Source organism: Varroa jacobsoni, unplaced genomic scaffold (assembly GCF_002532875.2).
Source record: "Varroa jacobsoni isolate VJ856 unplaced genomic scaffold, vjacob_1.0 scaffold_1218, whole genome shotgun sequence".
NCBI lineage: Eukaryota > Metazoa > Arthropoda > Arachnida > Mesostigmata > Varroidae > Varroa > Varroa jacobsoni.
Window position 1 is genome coordinate 134,726 of NW_019214120.1, and position 23,151 is coordinate 157,876.

At 41.5% G+C, this 23,151-nt stretch overlaps 1 protein-coding gene across 3 annotated transcripts in view; it reads left to right on the forward strand.

Annotated features, from left to right (window-relative positions):
* LOC111267770 (uncharacterized) overlaps positions 1-19,565 on the forward strand; it is a 32,866-nt gene extending 13,301 nt beyond the window's left edge. Inside the window, exons 1-10 of one of the 3 annotated variants that reach the window (XM_022846256.2) lie at positions 9,906-10,218; positions 12,197-12,290; positions 14,738-14,889; positions 15,254-15,324; positions 15,498-15,609; positions 16,304-16,428; positions 17,407-17,486; positions 18,093-18,242; positions 18,637-18,749; positions 19,217-19,565. In XM_022846256.2, the coding sequence (XP_022701991.1) occupies positions 10,193-10,218; positions 12,197-12,290; positions 14,738-14,889; positions 15,254-15,324; positions 15,498-15,609; positions 16,304-16,428; positions 17,407-17,486; positions 18,093-18,242; positions 18,637-18,749; positions 19,217-19,379 (1,086 nt within the window). In that variant the 5' untranslated portion in view covers positions 9,906-10,192 and the 3' untranslated portion in view covers positions 19,380-19,565. Of the gene's footprint in view, positions 1-9,905; positions 10,219-11,364; positions 11,888-12,196; positions 12,291-14,737; positions 14,890-15,253; positions 15,325-15,497; positions 15,610-16,303; positions 16,429-17,406; positions 17,487-18,092; positions 18,243-18,636; positions 18,750-19,216 lie in introns of those variants that run through there. The other 2 variants (XM_022846257.2, XM_086971440.1) reach the window with 2 other exon arrangements.
* Positions 19,566-23,151: the final 3,586 nt, after the last annotated feature.

Here is a 23,151-nt window from a genome sequence, read left to right on the forward strand (position 1 = left end):
TTCTATATGTATATATATATTATATAGAAATGTATATATATTCTATGTATATATATATTATATAGAAACCAGAATATATATGTATATATATATATTCTGGTTTCTACATCTGCTATACGTATCGAAACCGTTAGATGTTACACGTGTTAATTGTCTTCATAGTATTCATTCATCTAAAGACGATATCTTAGCTATGTTCGAATAACTTATTTCGACATAGACAGGCTCCAAAGCTCATCAAAAGTAATTGTACATCAATAATTGTTTCATCCGTTAGATTCTTTGGCGTGTTTATCGGTGCAGCTTCCAACAGCTTAACGAGCAACGGTATTATACTGTTGCGTCAGTATGCAGCTGACGCACTCTTCAGCTGGGCTAATATTCGTCTGGCCGAATCGGCCTTATGTAGGACAATTGGATGAACGTAGGGCCGTGCTAGGAAACCTCTAACGTTTTTGTCTTTTGTTATCGAGATGTGGAATTTAAACGACTGTGATTTTACCATTATGTAAGGGGGTTCGATTTAGGTTCGTTCCCTAGATCATATTTGTTTCAGACCATGATAGACGTCCTGCCAAATGTCGTGGAAACTAAATGGCACTATCGTGGCAACAGGCCATTGTCGTACGTTTGACAGCAAATTACTTCCCTATTATACCTGTAATATCTTTGCAAAAGGTAGCTTAATAGCAAAAGGTCTTCTTTAAATTAAACTGGCTCTGTCGATGGTTTTCTTTTTATAGGTGTATTAGGTGAGAGAATAAAAATTAGGCGAGAAATAGTGAGTGTGATCATCGGCATCCTATTGAACCATATGAATAAACGGGATGGCACCGTGGACAGGGATAGGTCAGGCCTACTTCTGTGCCGTGCTCAGAATCGGTACAATTGATTTGGTCCACAAGGTTAGCTTATAAACCTAGATATTCCTATTTTGATGTACATTTTTGTTCCGTGCATACAATCAGATTGAAGGCGCCGATACCTCGTGCCCAACGAGTTCCCCTTTGCTGTACATCATAATACAATTAAATTTTTATATATTATTCTATTTTTCCCTTGCGCACTTTGGCATCGGAGTATTCTGCACTGGAAAACTATCTTTGGCAATTTCGTTGGCACCTAATACCTAACACGCGGTTAACTGCCAAAAATAACTTCGCGCATACCATTGAATCTGGGTTCCTGGCAGAAGTTTGATAGACCTAACTTAAATGAATGATTTCGAATTAGGTTAGGACTAAACGTCGGAACGCTTTCATTATCCATGAACCCAACGGCTCCTCGAGCACTCGAGAGTGAATTTATTTCTGTCAGTTTATTTAAGAAGTACGCCAGAGAAGTCCACTTGTTTTTCATCCTTGACGATTCCCTAGTCGACAGCAGAAAACTTCTTCATTGACATGCAATTCTGTCAGGTGCTCCCAAATGCTTTGAAGTATATGAGCCCCGTTGATTGTGTAAGTCGCACCTCGTCTCCTGACCGACGCCAACGTACACTATGAATTGTGCTTAGTATCATTTCAAAGCGATATCCATCGAGGGGTCACGAACTGCGACTTGTCAGTGTATTTTTGGCAAGCTGAGTCTTCTCCACTAAATAACTCGTGTGTTCAATAAACGTGTTAAATAAAATTGATATTCTCCAGCAAGGTAACGGTACGGGCACGCGGCTGAAATACATGTCGTTAATTTGACATAACTGTAATACCTAGGACTAAGTTAAATATCGCTAAATATACAGCTCTGTATCATCCTGAAAGGAGCACTGCGGCAGGTTTCGAACGAATAGCTAACAAGGCCATGGTTTAGTAGGTCAGATTGGTGTATGGGAAAATCATTTGGGAAGAAAGGCCAATACGACCACAAAATTGAGGATACTTTATTGTACTTACCACTTCTCGTTAGGTCGGTGCCAGTAACAACCTGCTAACTTAAAGCGTGACTTACTTGGACTTCCTTGTTTGAGAATGCCCTAACGAGAATTCACGTTTTTGGGGTCGCACTCACCGTACAACTTCTTCTCTCTAAGTCTCTACTTGATGAGATCGCTTCTAATTTTAACACGACATATACGTATTACGTTTGGTATATGTGTCTATCACAGGGCATTCTACCCTTATACTACAGTATAAGCTGTCCGCGACTAATGAAGCAGATTGCCACCTCAATGGCACAATAATGTACGAAGAGTCTAATTGGGAGTGGCTCACGGTGCCAAAACGAGCTGAATTTAAGGAGGGTGTTTACGGTAAAACTTGACAATTTTATAAAGTGCGTTGTTTTTTCGCGAATGGCCACCTGAGCAAATGGAAACGTCGCATTTGGAGCTTAGAATCCGAGAGAAATATTAACGAAACCCATCCGCGCTGAGAAAGTGACAGTTATGTGTGCTAGGGTCCGCGAAGTGGGTATTCACTGTGGCAATTCAACATGGTCTTGATAAGCTTTTATCTTTAATGCGGAGATCGTGCTTCACACGGACTACAGGCGTTTAGTTTGAAGAGCAAGTTAAATACAGCTAAATCTGGGCATTTTTTTAATTTTTAAGTGCAAACTAATTCACAGAGGATCTTTAAGAAAACCTACATTAACTTTTAGTTAGTTCAAACAATGCAACCCGTATGCCTTCGTTTATCTCGTTTCCTTTTTTCGTATGTGTCTGTTTGTGTATTGGACATTTGAAGGCTTCGAACGTGACCTTGGTAATTTAGTGTTAGGTAACAAAAACATAGTAAAGAATAAAGGCTTTGATGGCAAATATCGCCATCGAGGGGGCGCCGAGTTTAGGCGCCAATTGACAGAATCTAGAGTGCGATCAATGCTTCAGGAACATTAATGTTTGTATGTGGGATGCTAGATTTTAGTAACCTGCCCAACTAAACGGGTACACATTTTGATGCAAAAACAAAAAAAATAGTAAATACACTAAGATATGCGTGTTCATATTCGTACTTGATCGCGTACATTTCATATACTTTTAGCTTCGACGTCTAAGGATCATTTTCTCACTTAGATAATGTATTCAAGTCATCAAATGAGATAGTGGGTAATAATATAGGGGGTTGGGTGTAACGGCTGGAGATCGAGACGGAAGAATAAATCGACGATGACGCCATTAGGCTAAGATGGGCGGTAGGCAGAGAAAGAAATTGTGCTAGAGTATGGGTATAGGCCCTAGGGAGAATCGTGGTACCAACTCCTGGGAAGATCGTCCGTCTCTCACTGACTTCGACTTCGGATCCATGAGGGAAAGCATGCCTGCCTGTCGTGGCAGCAATAAGGAGTCACCGAGAAGTCGAAAAGCAGCAAAGGGCTCAAGGGCTCAGACACAGCGGGACACATGCTGAGAAAGCGGAGCTGCTAGTGCGCTTTCGGAATCACTTGACGACCGTTGGCAAGCCGTCGTGGATCGAGTATCGGGTACTTCAACGACAACAGGAGTATATAGGGAAAGGAAAGTCTGCCTATAGAACTGAACGAAGATGATCCAATACTGCGCCGACGAACCTCGACGGAGAGGCGTAGGCGACTACAAACCGTTGCAAGGGTTTGGGTTCCAGGCGGAACTCCACTTGGCTACAACCGGCGGTGGTAAGCGCGCTGGACGTCACGGGTTCATCTTGTCGGCGTTTAGCCGCACAAGCTCGAAGTGAGCCACTGAACTCCCAAGAGATAGGGATGAAAAAACCTGCCAGATTCCCAAACTTAGAACAGCTCCAACTACCATTATGTCGCCAGACATAACTGTAGGCAGCGGCAAGTTGCTAAGAATTTTGGAGCGACGAAATGGCTCGAGGGGAATCGAGGGAAGATCTACTGGTTCCTGTTTTTCTACTTTGTATGTACTAGTCACACAAGGAAGACTGATCACAAGAAAATGGCCTTCTTCTAAAGTATCTCTCAGGCAAAAAAGCCTTGGAAATGTCAAGTAATGCGTTTGATGCTCGCCAGTATTTTTTAACTTTCGAAAATAAACCCACAATTTAAAAAAATCAGAAGGTGCGATAGTATTTATTTTTTAAACCTACTTTTTTTTCTTTTACTGGAAACGAAGTAGTCTAACCAGGCGCCACCTTTTCTATATATCTCTAGTAGATATTAACCTTATGAATTTAATGATCTATTGATCGTGATTTCAACATGAACCAGTACAATGTGAAATTTCTCACAGTTCTCTATTCATTTAATCCAATGGATAATTAAACTTTGTAGAGCCATAGTGTACGGACTTAACGCACTTCAAGACACGCGAAGCGAATTACGCCCTTTTTACCTAATTCAAATGAATACAAAAATCAGGAGAAGAAGAGAAGGAGAACAAACAGGAGCGCTAGATACGAATACCATTTTCTTTGCTATTTCATATCATCGGTGGCTAACTGCTCTATATAATTTAACTAAATCTTGAGACCTCGCAAACAGTTGAATCGTCTTTGCCTGAATTCTCCAATAGCCTCCAACGGCTCTTTCGTCTAGATATTTTCGGGAGTGCCCAAAGATACACTCAGCCGGCCGCACAATAAGCCTTCAATCAGAGCTGTTGTTCGCATGTCTTAGTTGACACAAAGGCCTAAGTCGATTCTTATCTTATCGCGTAGAGGGGTTAAGAGAGGAACTGGTCTGGGGTGGCCACCAACGGAGAGGCTTGCTGAAAGCATCTTGGAAGGGCAACTTGGTTTGGGACGGTTGCAGACGGCGCCAACCTTCGTGGCCTCTTCGCCTTCTATACGATGTTGGCTGTTTGCACCAGGTTGTTAACTCTACCCATCAAATACGCCGCGCGTAGTAAGGTGAGCTGGATTTTGTCCTGCGTCCCTCGAAAACCAACTAATCTTACAGCTCCCGCCACCCACGCTCACTTCCTTATCAAGCATCAATGGTGCAACTCTCTACCGATAAAGCCTGAGTTAGGGAGAGTAACACGGTTTCAATCGACGGACGGGTGCCGATGGGCACTAGACAACGAATCGGCCAGGGGTCGCTCGGAAGGTGTTAAAAGAGTAAGGGTCAGTAGGCCCTAGAAGGTGGTCATTAGATCAATGGAGCAGCTGTTGATAAGTGAGAAAACGAAAGTCGACGAAGTGAGGTTACTACTGATCGTGCCAGGCTACTTTCGTTGCAATGTAAAAGTTAACTAGGCAAAGCTTGTGGAGTTTACGAGGTCACCCGTCTTAATAAAGAGTTGCTGATCAGCAATAATGAGCTTTTTTGTCAACCTGTGTCTCCACGCGTGTGTGTTTTGTTGTGTGTGGGCGTGTGTGAGTGTGTGTGTGTTTAGGCGCGTTAAACTAAATGGAGTGTGTCAGTGCCTTATCGTAATAGGTAGAGATAGGTATCCGACTGGCGCCAATCGTACCAGCTGGGTGACGGTATTTGTTCTCGTTGGTTTCTAAAAAATATTACGACGCACGAGGAAATAGAAAGGGGAAGTGATACATGCTGATGATATCAAGCTGCACATGCCAAAAGGAAGCTGACAATAAAATACCAATTTATCTATAGTTCTCGTGTCGTTGTACGTCTCAATGCGTGTGCCTAATTAACTTGGACTGACAATACAAAAGCTAACGGCGATTGACTCGCAGAGATGAAATATAATTTTTGAATTATATAGTACGTAACGTATTTGTTTTTTGGCTACTTCTAAAATACGTTTATTGACGGTGCAGAGATCGCAACCTCTGCGTTGACGCTGTACAAGTATTCTGAATTAAATTGCTTCTGTTAGCATTAGAGGACGATCAGATGGGAACCGGAAAACCTTTCCTAGCTCTGGTTCTGATCTGAGTAATGTTTGGACATTTGCGAGTACGTTACTTTGAAATGCCGTTTTATGTATCTGTAGGCATTAAAATTTTACTAATCGCCTATACAACTGCTTCACGTTCTGAACACATTATTATTATTATTGTTTAAGTATTAGCGGTAGTAGTAGCGATTCAACGTTTGCACGCGCATCTTGTGAGGTTCTAAGGTCAAGGACTACATCCTTCTTAGCGCAGGGCATACTTTTCTTAACTACGCAATCGACAAATGCGACCTAACCTCAATCGTCGAGTTCGATTTTTGTTTGAATACAGGCTCCTTTTTTTGTGAGGGCTAGCATGTTCGTCACATCCTATTCAATGACACAACCAAATTTGATTGTTGTGCTGAACGTTGTTATTATTACACATATAGACCATTGTTTTGTGCCTCGTACATGATAGAGCTTTATAGCCCATTAAGCATTGCCTTAGACGCATATTTTGTGTGTTTTGCTTTCGTTTTTCAGTATACCCTATATACACGTGACCCTAGAGCCTATAACTGAATTTTTTTTACCGTGACCCATTCTATTTAGCAGTTTTGTGCGTCACAAAGTGCGGCCCACTTGTGTGCAGAGGTAGACTAGACATCTCTAATGGTTTATGATCGATACATGTCTAAGACGACTAGGGAAAAATGCATCACAACATAGAATGGTAGAAATAAAAAAAACACTGTTTACGATCTTGCCAGCACAAATAATATATACTATATTCGATAAACCTCGATTGAAATTAGGTTTCAATCAAACAGGTGCATAGTGTAATAGTTTTTTTGCCGCCGAATGATTTTCGTTTCGGTCAGATCCATTATTGCGAACTTACTTATAGTTACAGTGTATTATCGAGAGTAAGTTGCTTGTTTTGCACGTACTTAGGCGCTGCACGTTAAAGTGAGCTCCGAAGCGGAGTTCAATAGACGTTTCCATGAAATAGCTGATTAGTCAATCATAAGCGTGTGGGAACCGCATAAGCGATAGAAAAAAACCGAAATTCTTAAAGTTAATTTTGTTTAACAATTTGGTCCAAGTAAATTTTTCTGTGTATGTCGGGGACTGTAGAAATGTTGCAGCATAATAGTGAAGACATTTTTAATACGATGTAGCATCGAGTGGAATTGTTTTTTCAAAAGCTGTGCGCCCCATTAATGCCCTAAAAACGTATAGTAATGTAATCAGGCAATAGCAGAGAACATTAACGATAATCGATGCGAATGACTTCTCAAGTAACTTATAATACATGTTTACGTTAGGATTACAGACGTAGTTGAACTTCCGTATGTGCATATTTTTTTTTGAATCATGGGTTTTGGGTAATGCGGTTCGCCTACGACCGAGCGTAGGGATCTAAGACATGTTCTGTTGTGTGAACCGGGTAGAGCTCAACCTGGATTGATTGGACGGTTCAACTTAGTTTCGCCGAGATCACTACCCACTGATCTTTAATTTCACTCCTAACCAATCGAGATACTTTAATGTGACACCGAATTATTTCGGTTGAATTCCCTATTGCAACATACAGGCTGTCTCTGGCGGACAGGGTTGGGGGGTGATCTGTCTTGCTTACGAAACCCACATGTTAACATTACCCTCAATATCTGCTCAGTCTGACCCTGGGAAGTACGAGCTTTTCTTGCCAGCCTTTCTTTTCTATGCCAGGCCCCATCGTCATGTGCATATAGAGTGCATAAGACCTTTTAGTGTGCTTTAGCGCCTTGCATTGCCTCGAGCTGCGAATTGCGCCTTCCCCTAGTCCGTCCGTGCACATCAGGCGCGTGCCCAAAGAAGTCTTCTCTATTTCGTGCAGGTAATGTTGCTATTACCCTGCGAGCACTTGCGTATATTAAATATGATCGTTTGTTTTCCAGCCTCCTCAGCCAACGCTTAACGCTTGGGGTGATGTCCCTTACAGATGCTTTAGCAGTGTGGAGAGAACAGCATTCACTGAGCGAGGCTTCGACGAATGATTTCGCTACCGTTATCAGCAGTATGCGCTTTCCTTTTCTAGGATCGTAAACGTCTGGCATTACTTCCGCTGGTTAGGCTGATTACTTCACAGCTTTGGCTACCAAGTTGTTTATGTATTTTGTACCGCGCAGAGCTTCGCTTGGCTGGATTCCCAAGTATAGAGCAATGTGGGCAGGCTCCATACTTTCATCTCCGATCTCAATTTCTATATTATTCCTGCTTAATAAAAGCACTGTCTCTGACTTCGTCGGCGCTAATGTCAAACTTCACTCTCTCACTCTGATAGCTATTTCAGCCAGTATCTGGCTTCTGCGGTTTGGCAATTTTTCTGCTCCACGTGCCGTTACCCTTATCGCAATTGATCCGCGTGGGCGATCAGTTCTATCTCTACCGGAAGGTCGGATAGTCCCACGACTCCGCTGGACGCCATATTCCAAAGCAAGGTTTTTAGGACGGATCTTTGCAGCGACTCCAGCGCTCATGGCAGAAGGAATACCCCAATTTGACAAGTTTTAAAGTGCTAGATGTTAGCCTATTTAACATAAAGTACACATAGGTAAATGACTGGCTCTGAACAATCAGGCATTAGCTCTATCGAATAAATACGGCGACGGCGGTGGCAATGGCCGCCAGTGAAAAAAAACTATAGATAAGAGCGCACTCATATTAGAAGAAGTCGACAAATACTGTTGAAGAAATCCTATGTCATCCCACAGTTCATTATACATTTTTGCTTTGCTTTGCTTGGTTTCCCTACAATTAATCATAGGCTACGCAGATGTTTTTAAGCCTCTCGGCCTCCTTGATCACAAAAAGAAAAAAAGGCGAAGATCCATATAATTTAAAAAACTGATTATAATAATGAGGATAGGGGCTTTCACGCGTGGCCAAAAAGATGATAGCGATCCGTTTAAATATAAGATAAGATGTTTCGTGCCTCGAGATGGGCGCGAATTTTAAATATTAAATATCGAGTCGGTTTCGAACCGCTGATTAAATAGGCAGGGAAATCACAGAATTGTATTTCCTTAGTATGACGAGGAATGATACTCGTGATGCGTCGGATTGTGCCAAAGATGACGATATTCTTCAAACAGGCAGGAAAAAATCTGCTTGTTTAAAATGAACTGGCGGTCAACAGGACAATGTGGTACATGTTGCCTTATCATAGCAGCGTTATTTGTTGACAGTGATCCCTCAAGAGACGAGATAGTGATTGGTCTCTTACAAAGGCTGTGGCCATATCTTTTCCTAGGACTCAAAGCGACCTAACACCAGAACCATTTGACTATACAAACTCTAGCTAATTACTTGTCATCGAATGTCTTGTCTGACACCCGCTGTCATTTGGTATCGCTTCTTCCACATAAATCAATCAAACTTAATAAAAATCTCCTGGTTTTGATTCAGTGGGCGTAAACGAAATTTTGCCACATATGTTCTCGCTCTAATTAGCTAGAAAAAACGGCGTCCAAAAACGCGCGTAACCAAGAACGAACTCCATGAAATAGATCTGCATTGCCAACTGTCTGTCACATGTGAAAATTCGTCGACAATGAGAAATCAGCTTGTAGCTGAAGTCACAAAAAATGTGGTTACCATTTCGCTTTTAATCGAAAATCATAAAACATGTTCAATTAGAACCTCGAGGACGTGTTTCGTGTTCAACTCCCAACGACTGTGACTTGTGAGAGGCAACCCCTTTGGTGCCAATTTGGTGACTTATTTTCAGTTGGACAGAACTAGGACCAACCGATTGGATTCGTATAGAGTCTGCAAGACAGGCGAATACTGAATTTGTACCAGCGGGAATAGTAACGTTGCCGTGCGAAGTGTAGGATAGAAAACAGGTGCACTTCGATTGCATTGCACCAGTGTCGCTTGATGTCGCCACTGTTGTCTAGGCCTGTAGAGGCTGTCCACCTTCGTAGCTCGGTGGCCAACGGTAGCGTGATGCTGTAGCTGTCTGTTCAGTCACTTCTGGGTCGTATCAACGGGTCGACTCCCACGGCAGTTGCCGTGTTGTAATCTACCTGGTGCGTTGCATGCCTCCCCCTTTCCGATCAGCGCTTACCATTTGTTCTTGCTTTCTCTCTTGATATTTGAGAGCGACAGCTCTCATCGAGGTTCCTTTAAAACCAGAGAACGCAACTGGCGGCCACCTTGTCGTCCTGGAACTCGTGCGTACGACAGTTCGGTCAAGCTAAAATGGAATATGCATTGTGCATTTAGTGCTTGTTCAATTGTGCCCACCGATCAGTGTCACCGTTCCGGAGACCTACGAGCGTTCTAATTTTTAACCACAGTCCGTCGTGCTGCCGAGCCAACGTCGGTCGGACATCACAACCGCGTCCTGGGAATGTCAGCTGACCGTCTAATTGGTTCTTTAGAGAATTAGTTTTTCTAACGTTCAGCATGGAGAATGACAAAAAATATCACCGGTATGTTCAAAATCGTTAAACAAAAACAGAGTTTACGTTGTTGTTATTGTTATTACTGTTAGCAGCAGCTTAGTCTTTGTAAGCCCGAATATAATTACTATTGACAGCAATCTGGATAGACAGATTACTGTGCCCTTTCCCAAAGACGAGTTGTCGTCTGCAAAAAAAAAAGGGTAGTACACCGTAGAATGCCAGTTTTCGATCCCGCAGCTGCGGATACGTTGCGATTAGCAGGAATCTCTTGCTTCCTGCGCAACAGTCAAGTGAAAGCAGCGCTTCCTGATTATAGCAATGGCTACAAAGCGTATTGTGGAAAGACACGCAATTGTTTAACAGGGAATATATATTGGGGCCGCCAAATATTAAAAAACACGTCTCATATCCAATCACTTAACCAAATACCTTTTAATATTCTCTAATCCATTCACCCGTCTCTCGGTCCGATATGCCATCTCGAATGATCGGATAATAAGGGTAGTTTGTAGAGGACGCTGTTTGCAACTAAGTTAATATTTATTATTATATATCGTAGCATGTATCGTAGTTAGAGCAACTTTTTTTTGTGGTACCGTGCAGTAATAGTTATAACTGGCTGTCTCGACCCTATCAGCTTGCTGACAATAAATAATTATATATTCAGAACAAGATCACCATTGTAAAAACAGCCGGTTCTATGTTTCGACCTGTTTTAGCTGAGGAACTCCAAGGACTCTGAGGGAACTAATAACAAAACCAATAATAAAACGCCTGCTCTAAAGCATAGCTCACAATAAGGCATTGATTGTTCATATTCTGTACAAGTGAATGGTTTGTTTAGAACGAGAAAGCGCTAATAATTAATAGACGAGGCCAAACGCCGTCAACAACGATACGTTTCGACAAAATCGATAGTGTTTTTTCCTATCTCTCACAAATCGAAGTCATCTTTCTACTTGCTAGGTTCGAAATTTAGCTGATTTCGTTAGCGCGGCATTTTTGAGTTGCTTTAAAGTGTTGAAGCTGGGCGTTTTGATTAGATTGCATGAGGCGAGGAGGCCCTACGGTAATCGGCAGTCACTGCTGTCGATCTAAGCGCTTTCAGTCTGGATGATTTCAAAGGCCAACAACTGATAGAAGAAGATCTCGTTTCTTCTTGTAACTATCTGTAAATAAGTGAATAAAATCGGCGACGGATAAGAGAGCTAGGAACCCCCGCAAACAAGTTTTAATCGCCAATCAATAACGCACAGAGTCAATCGGTACTTCATCTTTAGCAGAGGGAATCTGCCTTCTAGTCCTGTTTGTCCAAGGAATTATCAAAGTGCGAGACTTATGCGCGGACCATCTTTTTGACATTCATTTTATTTGCTCGAAGTTGTTTAATTAGACGCTATCGCGTAGCAGGTCATGGGACGTACACGTATAGATGGTGCTTTTTATCTAACTCCTTCACGTCTTAATGGGTCTGAAATACGTGCTATGGAAATTGTTGAGTGCCCATTATTTATCTGAACTGTGACAAAACCGCCAGCGGGGACCTGTTGTAAGGCACGTTGATCTGCTTTTTGTATGTAATTAATGAGAATTGACACTGGTTAAGTGGAGACGCGTTTCTTCCGAGCTAGAGGTGTTGGACGTCATAAAAGGGTGACATATTGTTGTTGTTAGGAGAACACATGAGATTGTCCAGGCAAGTAAATGGATCTATGCATTTTGCGAGGTAATGTTTTACTTGACTTTATTGTTAGCGTGCGCTTTTCATACAACCCATTTTTACTCGATGTGTTTACTCTGCGAGGTGATCTTTGTGAAAAACGATCAAATTTAGAGCTCACAGAGCTAACTTTTGCCCTCGTGCATCATTTGGGGGCAACTACAGCATTTGCATTATACTTTACCGTCGTAAATTTTACTGAATGTGCATTTTGCAAAGCAGAATCATCAAATATTCATCGTTTGCCGGTTCCTACGAAGAATTCTATTCGTGTTTTTATTATAGGTTTTTGAGCTACCTCTCAACGGATGGTAAATTCGATGGTGAGATCGGGTTGGCACTTTTCGGTCTCGGGAGGGCCGGTACCATACAGTTGCAGGTAAGAGCGAAAACTGTTCTCGTAAATATTTCACTTAATAGGATTACAGCCATTTAGAGCAAAAATATATGTTTTCCCAACAATTAACAAGTTTTGGTGGCGTTTTAGCTTACGTACAAAATAGCTACATCCACCCGCGCGTGATCCATAGCATAACCGCAACGAAGTTTCCTCTTCTTCAGTCGTAATCGCCTGACGGAGGAAACGAATCAAGATAACAGATCCTATAGAAGCGCACGCTAAATATAAAGTCATGCCGAACATTACCTATGCAAAACATTTTCCCGTTCGTTTCTAGCGGCTACCTGCTCGTACGTAGTTGATTAGCGAGCGTTTTTCTTTTTTCGCTGAACCTAAATCGAAATATATAGGTCAACTCGGACGCTAAACGTGCGTGCAATGAAGCAAGCAAGTTGGCCGACCGGCCGCTAGATTAACGCGGAAACGTCAATGGCTTGCAATAGTGAAAGCCGTTTTGCGGAAGAAACAGCACGTGTGTGTACTCCACTAGGCAACACGATACACTGAGACATACATATAGTCAGTCTTCTTTTGTCTGCTTTTGAGGAGCTGCCATATCATAGCAGGTGTCTCGTTTCACGATATCAAAAAACATACTTTTGTATCTTACGATCTTCCATACCTTCCCATTCGCACATGGGAGGTTGACGGTAGTTCTTCATTTGTATTTATCTTTATCTACATCTGATTAGAGGAGATCGCATCAGTGTTTTACCATCGTTTCTACAGTAGCCTGCGTTGCTTTATTTGTCAGATTTCGTGACGCTCATTGGCGCGTCTTTGTAAATTGGACACTTCCCGAGCTAAACCCATCGGCCTCTAAACAATGCATTGGCTGAGCATTTTTTTCTATTAACCACATCTATGACTGACTATCTATCTCCTAATGGCCTTCGGAGTTTCATATTATGTCAGAACCCATTGGGTCTGTATGCCTGGATATATATTTATAGCTTTGATCCGTTCTAGCAGTTTCAATACGTATAGAAGATCCGTGTAGGATGAGACAGGCTTTGCAGCTTTCTAAACTATTGCATTTGTATATATATACATACAAAAACTATTGACCTTACCAAGAAATCTAATAAATTCTATTGTTTATATACCACAAAATAGTTACAAATCGAACCTGCATACCGTAGGTTCGTTGTTGTACTTTAGTAATTTTTCGGGAAATTAGAACGCTAGTGTACATTCTTGTGATTTCGGTTCTGGAATCCATTCGCAGACTGCAATGTAATGATGCCTTAAATTCATTAGATTTATGTTCTAATACTTTATATATTGATTAGGTCCTACGATAAGCGAAGGGTAAATAGTTGGTGACAAAACAATAGATTATACAAAATATATACGTATCCAATAGCCGATCAGCTATAATGTTTAAATGGCAGGCAGATCGAAGAAGGCATCCAGAGAAGGACGCAGGTAGGAATTAAGGGTGTGAAATATGTGTTCATATATCAGTTACAGCTAATAACATCGTTTCCCTTGGACAGGGTGTTATTTTCGTCTCTAGATTCAACGAATCTAGACATAAGAGCATCAGTATTTGGGACTTGGCTCATTAGAATTAACCGCGTTTCTGTTTTGTATATTTACTCTGTATTGGCGCATTTTAGGTAAACATATAAGCTCTTGAATGGTGCGTACCTGGCATGCGGAGTGGGAGTGCCCCAGTCCTATCCTTGCTGTTTCGCAATACGATAATCGTATAAGCTATATTATGATTTTTCGTTAACTTCAAAGATCCGCCCAAAAGTTTTCATTTATACTTATAATCATTTGACTGATTCGATTTAACAAGATCCAGTCTCACCTATCTATGATTTCATTCCTCTCACCCACATGATTTTTCTGGTAATAACAACGCATCCGATTTAATATGTTGTGCATAGCACTAAGAAGCTGTTATATTTGTTTTCGGCATAGTGCAGTACTCCCTCAGCAATTGGGCTTGCTTTATCGGAGCTTGTCTGAACTTGGTTGCCGGCTAGAGCACCGCTTTCCTTTGAGCTTTACTCCGGAGAGCCCGAGTCTGCAGTTAACAATATTGTTATTGTAGCCGATACTTACTGTATTAAATTGTCGGGACGTCCGCGTCTAATCCCCCTCGTCTAGACGTCTTGCCTGTAATTGAAGAGATTTATGTGTGAATTTTCCAGATTTACCTATTTGACTCACACTTTTTCCTATTTTAACGTTCGATTCATATCCTAGGTTTCCAGTATTATTAAGTCTTCGGCTGATTAATCCTAGGTGAGAGGCTACAGTGCTGTATACAAATATGTGAACGTAAGAAAAGCTCACGATGCTGGAAGTTAAACTGGACCCGGCACCTTTTGCGCTGTGACAACTTTTTTTTTGCGACCATTCATGAATTCAACTTACGAAGTATAATTTTTCTTTTTCGTGTCCTTCCGCAGAATATTCTATCTTGTGTACGTTCCCATCTGCATTACATTGTTGAAGACTCTGAGGAACGTAGGCGATCGATCGAAGCTAAGTACCGTCACAAGCTGCCTGACGCGCAGTTTATTCATTCTACCGATTGCGGAAAACTTCTATCTGACCCAAAGTATGTCCCTGAAACCAGATAGACAGACAGACAGACACGTCTTAAGCAGGCGTTAAAGATTACGGAGGAATCCTGTGTGCCTAGTCCTAGACAGTATTTGAATATAGTTACTTCTGAAACGAGATTGTTTTCAAGGTAAAAGAGTTCCGAATCAAACAGGATATAATTTGCAATCAAATGAAGTAAGTAGACAGTTAAGCTGCCAACGTTAACCAGCCAAACTCTTCTTAATGGCGTTGTCATTAAATTGATATGACCCAGATAGACTTCACCTAGCGAAATGTTTTTCTACCTAGATCTTCTGATGTTTCATGATACGACTAGATAAATAGCCGTAGCGTATTGTATTTCGATTCTTTTACAGCGTGAACGCAGTTATTGTTTGTACGCCAACATTTACCCATAAGGATATCGTTTGTAAAGCACTAGGAGCAGGTAAGTAAAACGGTGTAGATATCCGGCATCTTCATTCGTCCGTGTACATAGACCGTATATAACAATGACGAATACGCTCTGAACTGATCAGATGTTTTTGGTGTTAATTTACAAAACTGGAGATCTGTACACTTGATTTTGTCCATTCTTTCGCCCGTACACGTATCGTGCAGGTAAACACGTGTTTTGTGAAAAGCCCGTGGCGGAGAGCAATGAGTCCGTACGTGAATGTTACGAGCAAGCCAAAAAGCATGGAGTGCACCTGTTCTGCGCCTTCAACCGAAGGTAATAGGACAATCCATGTAAATATGTACATCGAATTTATTTCTCTATAACAGGACGAAATTAGCGGACTGGCCGTCCGCTAAAAAAACAGAACGCATGGGAGGTCTGACTGACTTCTCTTGATTAATTGTGACCTGTTCGCAATTTTCGATCGGACTCCATAAAGTTATTCTATTTAAGACTGATCACATGTAAATAGTCTGATCACAGTGGACAGCGAACTTCATTTGTCGACGTTTGGTGGTGCTTGTACTATTTATATCATTAACACAAATGGCCGCAATAACAAGCTAGGATTTCTTCTTTATCATCAATCATAAACGTTACATAAAGAGGCTTTACGCTTAACTACGCGCAGCGATTACATGGTATATAACATAGACTATTGTTGACCTCGTCCTTAAAATGCTTCAGTTTAGCCGAAGTAATGTAGTATAGATTCATAGATTGGTAACGTCAGATTTGCTATAGCAATTAGCGTTTCTGAGATTGCTTCACCAACCCTGATACTTCAGATAAAAAACAGGTTTCACTGCTACCATCGTCAAGTATAGTTGCATTCGTTTGCACTCGCAATGACCGATGAAAAGTCATAGCAGAGTATGAAAGATGTGTATTGCGTATAAAGGTATCCTCTATTGTATCGCCGCTAGCCCATTGTTTACTTTGTGCTTTAACGGCTTCTCCGTTACAGATACGATCCAGGTCTACGTAAGATCAAAAACAAGGTAGTCAATGGAGAACTCGGAGATCTGTTTCTAGTAAAAACAACTTCTCGCGATTCGCCCATGCCAAGCATCGGCTACCTTCTTACTTCAGGTGACACCCTAGTAATAACAATACTCATATGAATAGGCAATAATGATATGGGCCTTTGTGCAACAAATGTGTGAGCCTTGGGTAGCACTGAATTGTCATTTCTTTCTCGGCATATTCTCGTAATTGGCGTTGACTACAAATCTAATTCATCATTTATGCGGCAGATGGCAAATCGAAGGTAGTAAAAATAGATCAACTATCTCAGGAAAGCGAAGCGGTATGAGAGGGCAAAAAAGATCCGCGACTTCACTAAGCACTGAAGAAAACTATAGCGTATGTACTAAAACAGATTTACATCTCTGATGACACTGAAATAACGTCAAATAAAATAAGGGTGATATATTTTTGAGGATTCAGTGTCATTTTCGTAGCGAACCTGCAAAAATGCCTTATGTATAGGAAAAGCAGAGATGACAGACTGGCTTTGAGGAATAGGTTAAGGCATTATCCGTATAGCCGATTGCATAATTATGCCTTTGACAAAACCCGGATCAAAAGCCAATACCTAGAATCATGTACATGACTATACACGTGTTGATAACCTGCTGCTTTAGCCTTAACGAGTTATCGTTAGGGGTTCCAGTGACGGGAACTCGGTAGTAAGCGTCATCAGTTCCACCCTTGAGCTTTTGATAAAGCTGGCGTCTTTGAGCCGGTATACGAAATAACGAATCGTCAAATATGAAGTATATTTTGAAGGGTATTTGTATAGTTTCCCCTCTATTAGTGTTTTCTTCCCATGCCGATAGTCTGACGTGCATTGAAGGTAAGTACGAGTTTTGAGTCCGGCCGAACTATCGCAGTATTCGACGCTCAGGCGGCGCCAGGTTTCAATGTGAATCTTAGCTTACGTACGTTTTGCACGAGATGCATAGGGCCAATGACATTGATAGCTTTACTGAGCAGCGCAGCTGGTCCGATGACAAGTATGCTGCTATATGTGTTTTTGTAAATATTCTGTTTGGCTTGTATCATTAGGCGGAATCTTCCACGATTGTGCTGTTCACGACATCGATGTGGTTTGTTGGCTGTTAGCTGAAAAACCGACGCGTGTGCAGGTACACGGTGCTGCTCAAAAAAAAAAAGCTAGCGTATGCCTAGGTCTCTAGTTCTTGCTTTCTTCTTCGGTTAGGCCACGTCGACCAAGATGTGTTGTTGTCTTCATCTAATTCCTTAAAAGTTGAAATAAATAGTTTTAAGTTTTACGTCCCATATCGCCGTTAAGCGTTGTTTCAAACGGTCCACCTTCCCCCGTACAAAACTAAATGTGCCTTCACTTGGATGTACCAGTCCCCAAACTAAATAGGCTTTGCCTTCGTGATAGCGCAGTGGATAGCGTGTTTGCCTGCTGAACTTAGGGACGCGTGGTGGTTTCAAAACCGGTCCAAGACGGATCACTTCATGCTGGAAGCCATCCGTCTGAAATAATAATGTCTAACAGCCCAAGTGGCAAACGTAAAACACGAAACACGTTTCAAGTTCAGTAAGCAAGCAAGTTATTGCTGCTTTATGACGGGAACTTATGTGACGTATGAAACAATGCCTCACAGCGGAAATGAGATCCGAAGAATTTATTAATCAGTCGTTGTTTGTTTATTGATAGTCAACAGCTTGAACCTCAACTCAAATATGCATATATAACTTTCGTACACTTTTCGTTTTAGGTCTTCGGTTCGCTGCTCTCACCTACTCTTGAAGAGTTGCGTGGCAAGGATTTTGACAATGTCGTTATTTGCTTTCAGTTCGGATCCGGAAAGCTTGCTACGATTGATCTGAGCCGTAATGCATGTTATGGATACGATCAGAGATGCGAAGTTCGTTGAACTATGAAGTCAATTCCTTACTGTATTTTACTGATTTTGAATACCCAGGCGGCTTATACGTACCGTATCGTTAACGATGCCGCACATTGAACGACTGTTAAATCTAAGCCTCCAATAGAAAACCTTAACTTTGTGATAGTACAAGAAAATTATAAATATTTCTTTCTATCGACACTTGCTATCCAATTGGTCAATACTAATAGTCGGCTGAACTTACGAAGTTATCGTATGTAATTGTATTAATTAAGTGGGCGTGCTCGTGACACACTCGATATTTTTATACGTTACTGACATTTTTGTATGGTTCTATTTCATATTCGGTGTGTTATATTGAATTAAAGGGGATGCTGAGCTATAAACGATGATGACGCTTTATCTACTACAGGTATTTGGCAGTAAAGGAATGTTACAGAACGCCAATCACAGACCGAACGGCGTATTTGCATGGACACCTGATGCCTCAAGTCAGGACCCTATCCTGTATTCCTTCCCCTCAAGGTATATACGCTTGCGCGAGTTTGCAAGCTTAGGTTAGGTTAGGCTAGGTTAGACACAAGCCATTGCAGCGTACATCATTCTCAGTTATATTTGTTGCCGTGCATCTATATAATCAAGCAAATAAAACAGTTAAACTAACTATAAATCATAACATAAACCATTAGGTGGGCACGAATAAATTGCAACTCTGCTCTCAAAAACTACTAGCCATTGTCAAATAGGGAACTTCGTGACCACTACGAGTTTGAATCATTTGATTTTGAGGCCATTTCGCCTGATACTTCTGCGTTCTCTGCACTTGGCTAATTCTCCAGCTAGTATTACCTCTAGAAGCTGTCGAGGATTCATAGGGTATTTGTCAAACGGGATAACCCTGACGAACGCTCGACTCCAATGGATCCGCCATGCGCGCTAGACTAAAATCTACGGACAATGATCGACTCTTAGCATTATTTTTTTTCTCTCAGATATCAGGAGGCGTATGAAATGGAACTCGAATATTTCCTAAATCTTGTCAGCGGTCGCGCGAAGCCAGAGGTATTGCAGGACGACGTTCTCGCCGTAACAAAAATCGCTTCGGCCTGCGAGAAATCCGCGAAGGAAGGCGTTGTCGTTGAATTGGAGTGGTAGATACAGTGCTCTCAACGACATGGACAAAACAATACAACAAACTAATGAGTATATAGCCCATTGAAGCGTCAAAGTACTATTAGTAAATTACATACTTTTATATGCGAACATGTTTCCCTCTGATCAAGGTCCTTAACAAAGCTTAGCAGATTTTTTAACCCCAATAAAGTTTCCCTATATATGTTAGTGCTTGTGTGGTTATTTGTAATCAACCAGAACCATCTCATAGATTAGTAATTACATATATAAACATATATTATATAGAGATTAGGCTTTCCAATTTGGGTAGCAATTTGGCTACACTGTCCAAACGCTACAGCCGACCTTAGCGGTCTCCATACGAAGGAACTAGCGGAGGACCTAATGGCTAAATTCTATATCGAAGTTAATTAGCTACTGACAGACACCGAAAATTTTGTAAAACAGGGTTGTTACAGTAACATCGCTGTTTGCTTAACGTAAATCCCAACCCGCATAATTCTACTGACGTTAGGGTTCGAAAAGCGAATATCAGTGACAGCTTTTTTTTCGAAATTGACATAGCTGTTGTTACGTATGGCCTTAGTAACAACAGCTATTTAGGGTAGCCAATATGAAGTTTTGTCAACACCTCCTGCCGGCATTAAACGGCAGCTTTTTTAATTGAACAATGAGATAAATTATACTAAACCGAGTAACAGTCCAAGTCTTTTATAGAAGTGCTGTCAAAATCGGCTCGAGTCGACCGTTGCCATTAGGAAAATATTCCACGAGATATATATATACACGAAACCACAAATAAACCGAAGTTCTTATCAGAATAGTTCCATTCGAGTACACATTCGAGGGTAATGGAGATTATTATCATCCTTACGTATTATTATCTTAACTTGCAGGCTATGTCTAGTAAATTGTTAACCTATCAAAAGTTACTAACTATATACAAAACACTGGAAGCATATTAAACTATATTTTTAGGAGGAACTTAGTATTTGTTCCACGGACTGCATAGACTATCGGAATCGAACTACGAACGCGTTTTTCTGCCAATGTACAGACCCCGTAAATGTATTCCATTGAGATGAAACTGACTTAGCCGATTGCGCCGACGGGGCCCGCGTCGCAGCGCGCATGATCATGCAAAATGTCGGCGTAGCTAACAAGCCATCATCAACTTAACTGGGTTGTTGGGCATGCAGAATTATTTTTACTAAAAGCTAGAAAAAGAAAGATTGCAGTGAAAGTTTTATGACTGCTAAAATATCGTTGTTGTAACAATTCTTAAATGATAACATGGACCTAATTACGACTACTACCTGGAATGAGGAGGAATAAGGGACGGTCGGGTCGGGGGAAAAGTAGGAAATGATCTAAAAACCCGAAACCAGATTTCCGGGTGTAGCTAGGATCGGCTGGAAAGCTGAGGCACAAGGCAATCGAGGCGCTGTCCGGAAAGGGGTTATTCTAATAGTAGAAGGCAAAGACTGGTGAGATAAAAAATGATATTTGCGTTCTCTGTGACCTGAACAAGGCGGGCATATTGTTCGTGGCTGAACAGTAAGATCAACCGAGAAGCTAGACCCCCATGTTTTCGATGCACCTCGTCAGGAATTCGAATCGGTTCGAAAAGACTTCGTGACTACAAGGATCGATAAAACGCACAAGAAGAGTCAATGTAAAGGTAATATCTAAAAGATAAGCAGACGACTTATCCTCCAATGCAAAAATACTAACACAGTTTCGACCTTTAGGGGGACTGGGAGAATCTAAGATCTATGGTGAACCTGATAGCCACACACTAGGCACCGTCAGCCGCTAATAAAACACGTGCGTTACATATTCCCAAACCCCCCAATATAGAAGAAGAGAAAAGTTTAGTTTGGGCGAATTATCGCGAAGTTAAGCTTTACTCGAAAATTGCCCCGGTTGTTTAAAAGTCGCCTTCCCTATTCTTTTTGTTTTCTAAGTGTCGTTAAACACAACGGTATCGACCATTTGCGTCTGTCCTTGTGAAGCTTTTACATTCGGAACCATATTAGTTTCTTCAGATTGTTATTGTTTGTTTGCCGTCGACAACTATAGCGATCAACGAGATATTGTGATCTTCACAACGTGCTTCTGTCAGCCACTTTAATTTCTTTGTGTTGCAGTTTGGCTGCTTTTCTGTCAATTGATGCAGTCGCGGATCTAACGCTGGGTTGGGCTCAAGTGCTCGAGATTATCAATCCTGTCTGACACAATGATCATCTCTTTGGATGTCCTGACAAAACCCGAGTGAAACCTTTGCGAGAGCTATCGTTCCGTTTCAGACTAATCCTTTCACCACAGCAGAATCAGCCTTAGCAGGAGTTTCAATAGACCGAACGTTATTTGCGTCGTCAACCTCTATCAGTTGGCCATTGCTTGACTGGCTTCTGCACTGGCTGGTCGTCCGCAGTCGAACCTACAACCGAAGTAGTGCTCCATTGCCTCTGTCAGCCTAAGGCAGGCACATAACAACCTCAGTTGTACAGGCTCATTCATGCAAGGGTCCAACTTCTTGGCAGTGTATTATTCATTTTGTAGTTTCCGTCACTATAGACCCAGATAAGGTCCCGACGACAGCCGATACCACAGTATATTAACTAAAAAGGATACCTGTACAATGGGCTGATTTTCAAAACGCAGACACCTGCAAAACAACCTAAAATAAAATTCCCACTATTTTCTAGGAGTGTATCATATGTGGACCTAAGGTGCGTGTTAATTAGTGAGCAATATCTGCAGTCGTGGTCCGTAGCAGAAAAAAGAGTCAGTTTTATCTATTTGCGGCGTCAGTGCCGATGACATTTCGTGTGTCGCTTACGGTGAAGACGACAATATAATAGTAGTAATATAATATAATAAGAAAAGTAGTTAATTAGCTACTTAACTAAGATCGTGTTTAAGTCAGATATACCTACCTGTTAATAAGCTTCCACAGCCTCCTGTCGATGCGTTTTCCCATAGCAGCTATTGATTATAAATAAAATAGAATAAAAATATGGTAGATCGTTCAAGTGTGCAGGGAGAAATTTTGTTGTCATTGTGCCATCTACCAGCACAAATATATACTAGCTATAACTATTATTTGCCGCTGATCTAACGAAATAAACAAATCACATATCTGTTGAAATTTTCTGTCAATTTCATAAACTCATTCATTAAATGTTTCTTTGCAATGACAGACGGAATTAATAAACCGTCAACATATTTTTCTAGTTGACATGTACACGATTAAACAAACGTGTAACTATCAGACAGCTATTTTGCGTAGAATGCAACACTCGCAAGGTGAGACGCGAGTCAGACACCTATGCCAAATGTACTTTGGGGGCTAAATGGCCCCTATATCTCCTCTTATGCGCATCTACGAACATCTTTTGATCACCCGAGGAAATGACTAATCTTCAGTCAAGTCTTCAGTGGACCCTGACCATCTATCTCCGCAGTTTCGCTGGAAGACCAACCGCACAGAGATGATTGCCTTCGATTTAGCAAAAGCGTAGAATAATCCGCTAGGATCATTATCCCGGTATTGGCGCACGTCTTCCGCTTACCACAACAATGTTCACTGCTTTCTGTACAATAAAGAAACGAAAGCTTATCACTAGCAGCATTGTGCACCCATGTGCTTGATGGAGGAGTTGGACGCCAGTCGTCAGCGACGCCTCCAAAATGTTACGCAAACAAGTGATTGCGGATAGATTTGGAGTGTCCATGACACCTAGCTATAAGCTAGTTGTAGGATTTCTGATACTTGTTCGACCCGATT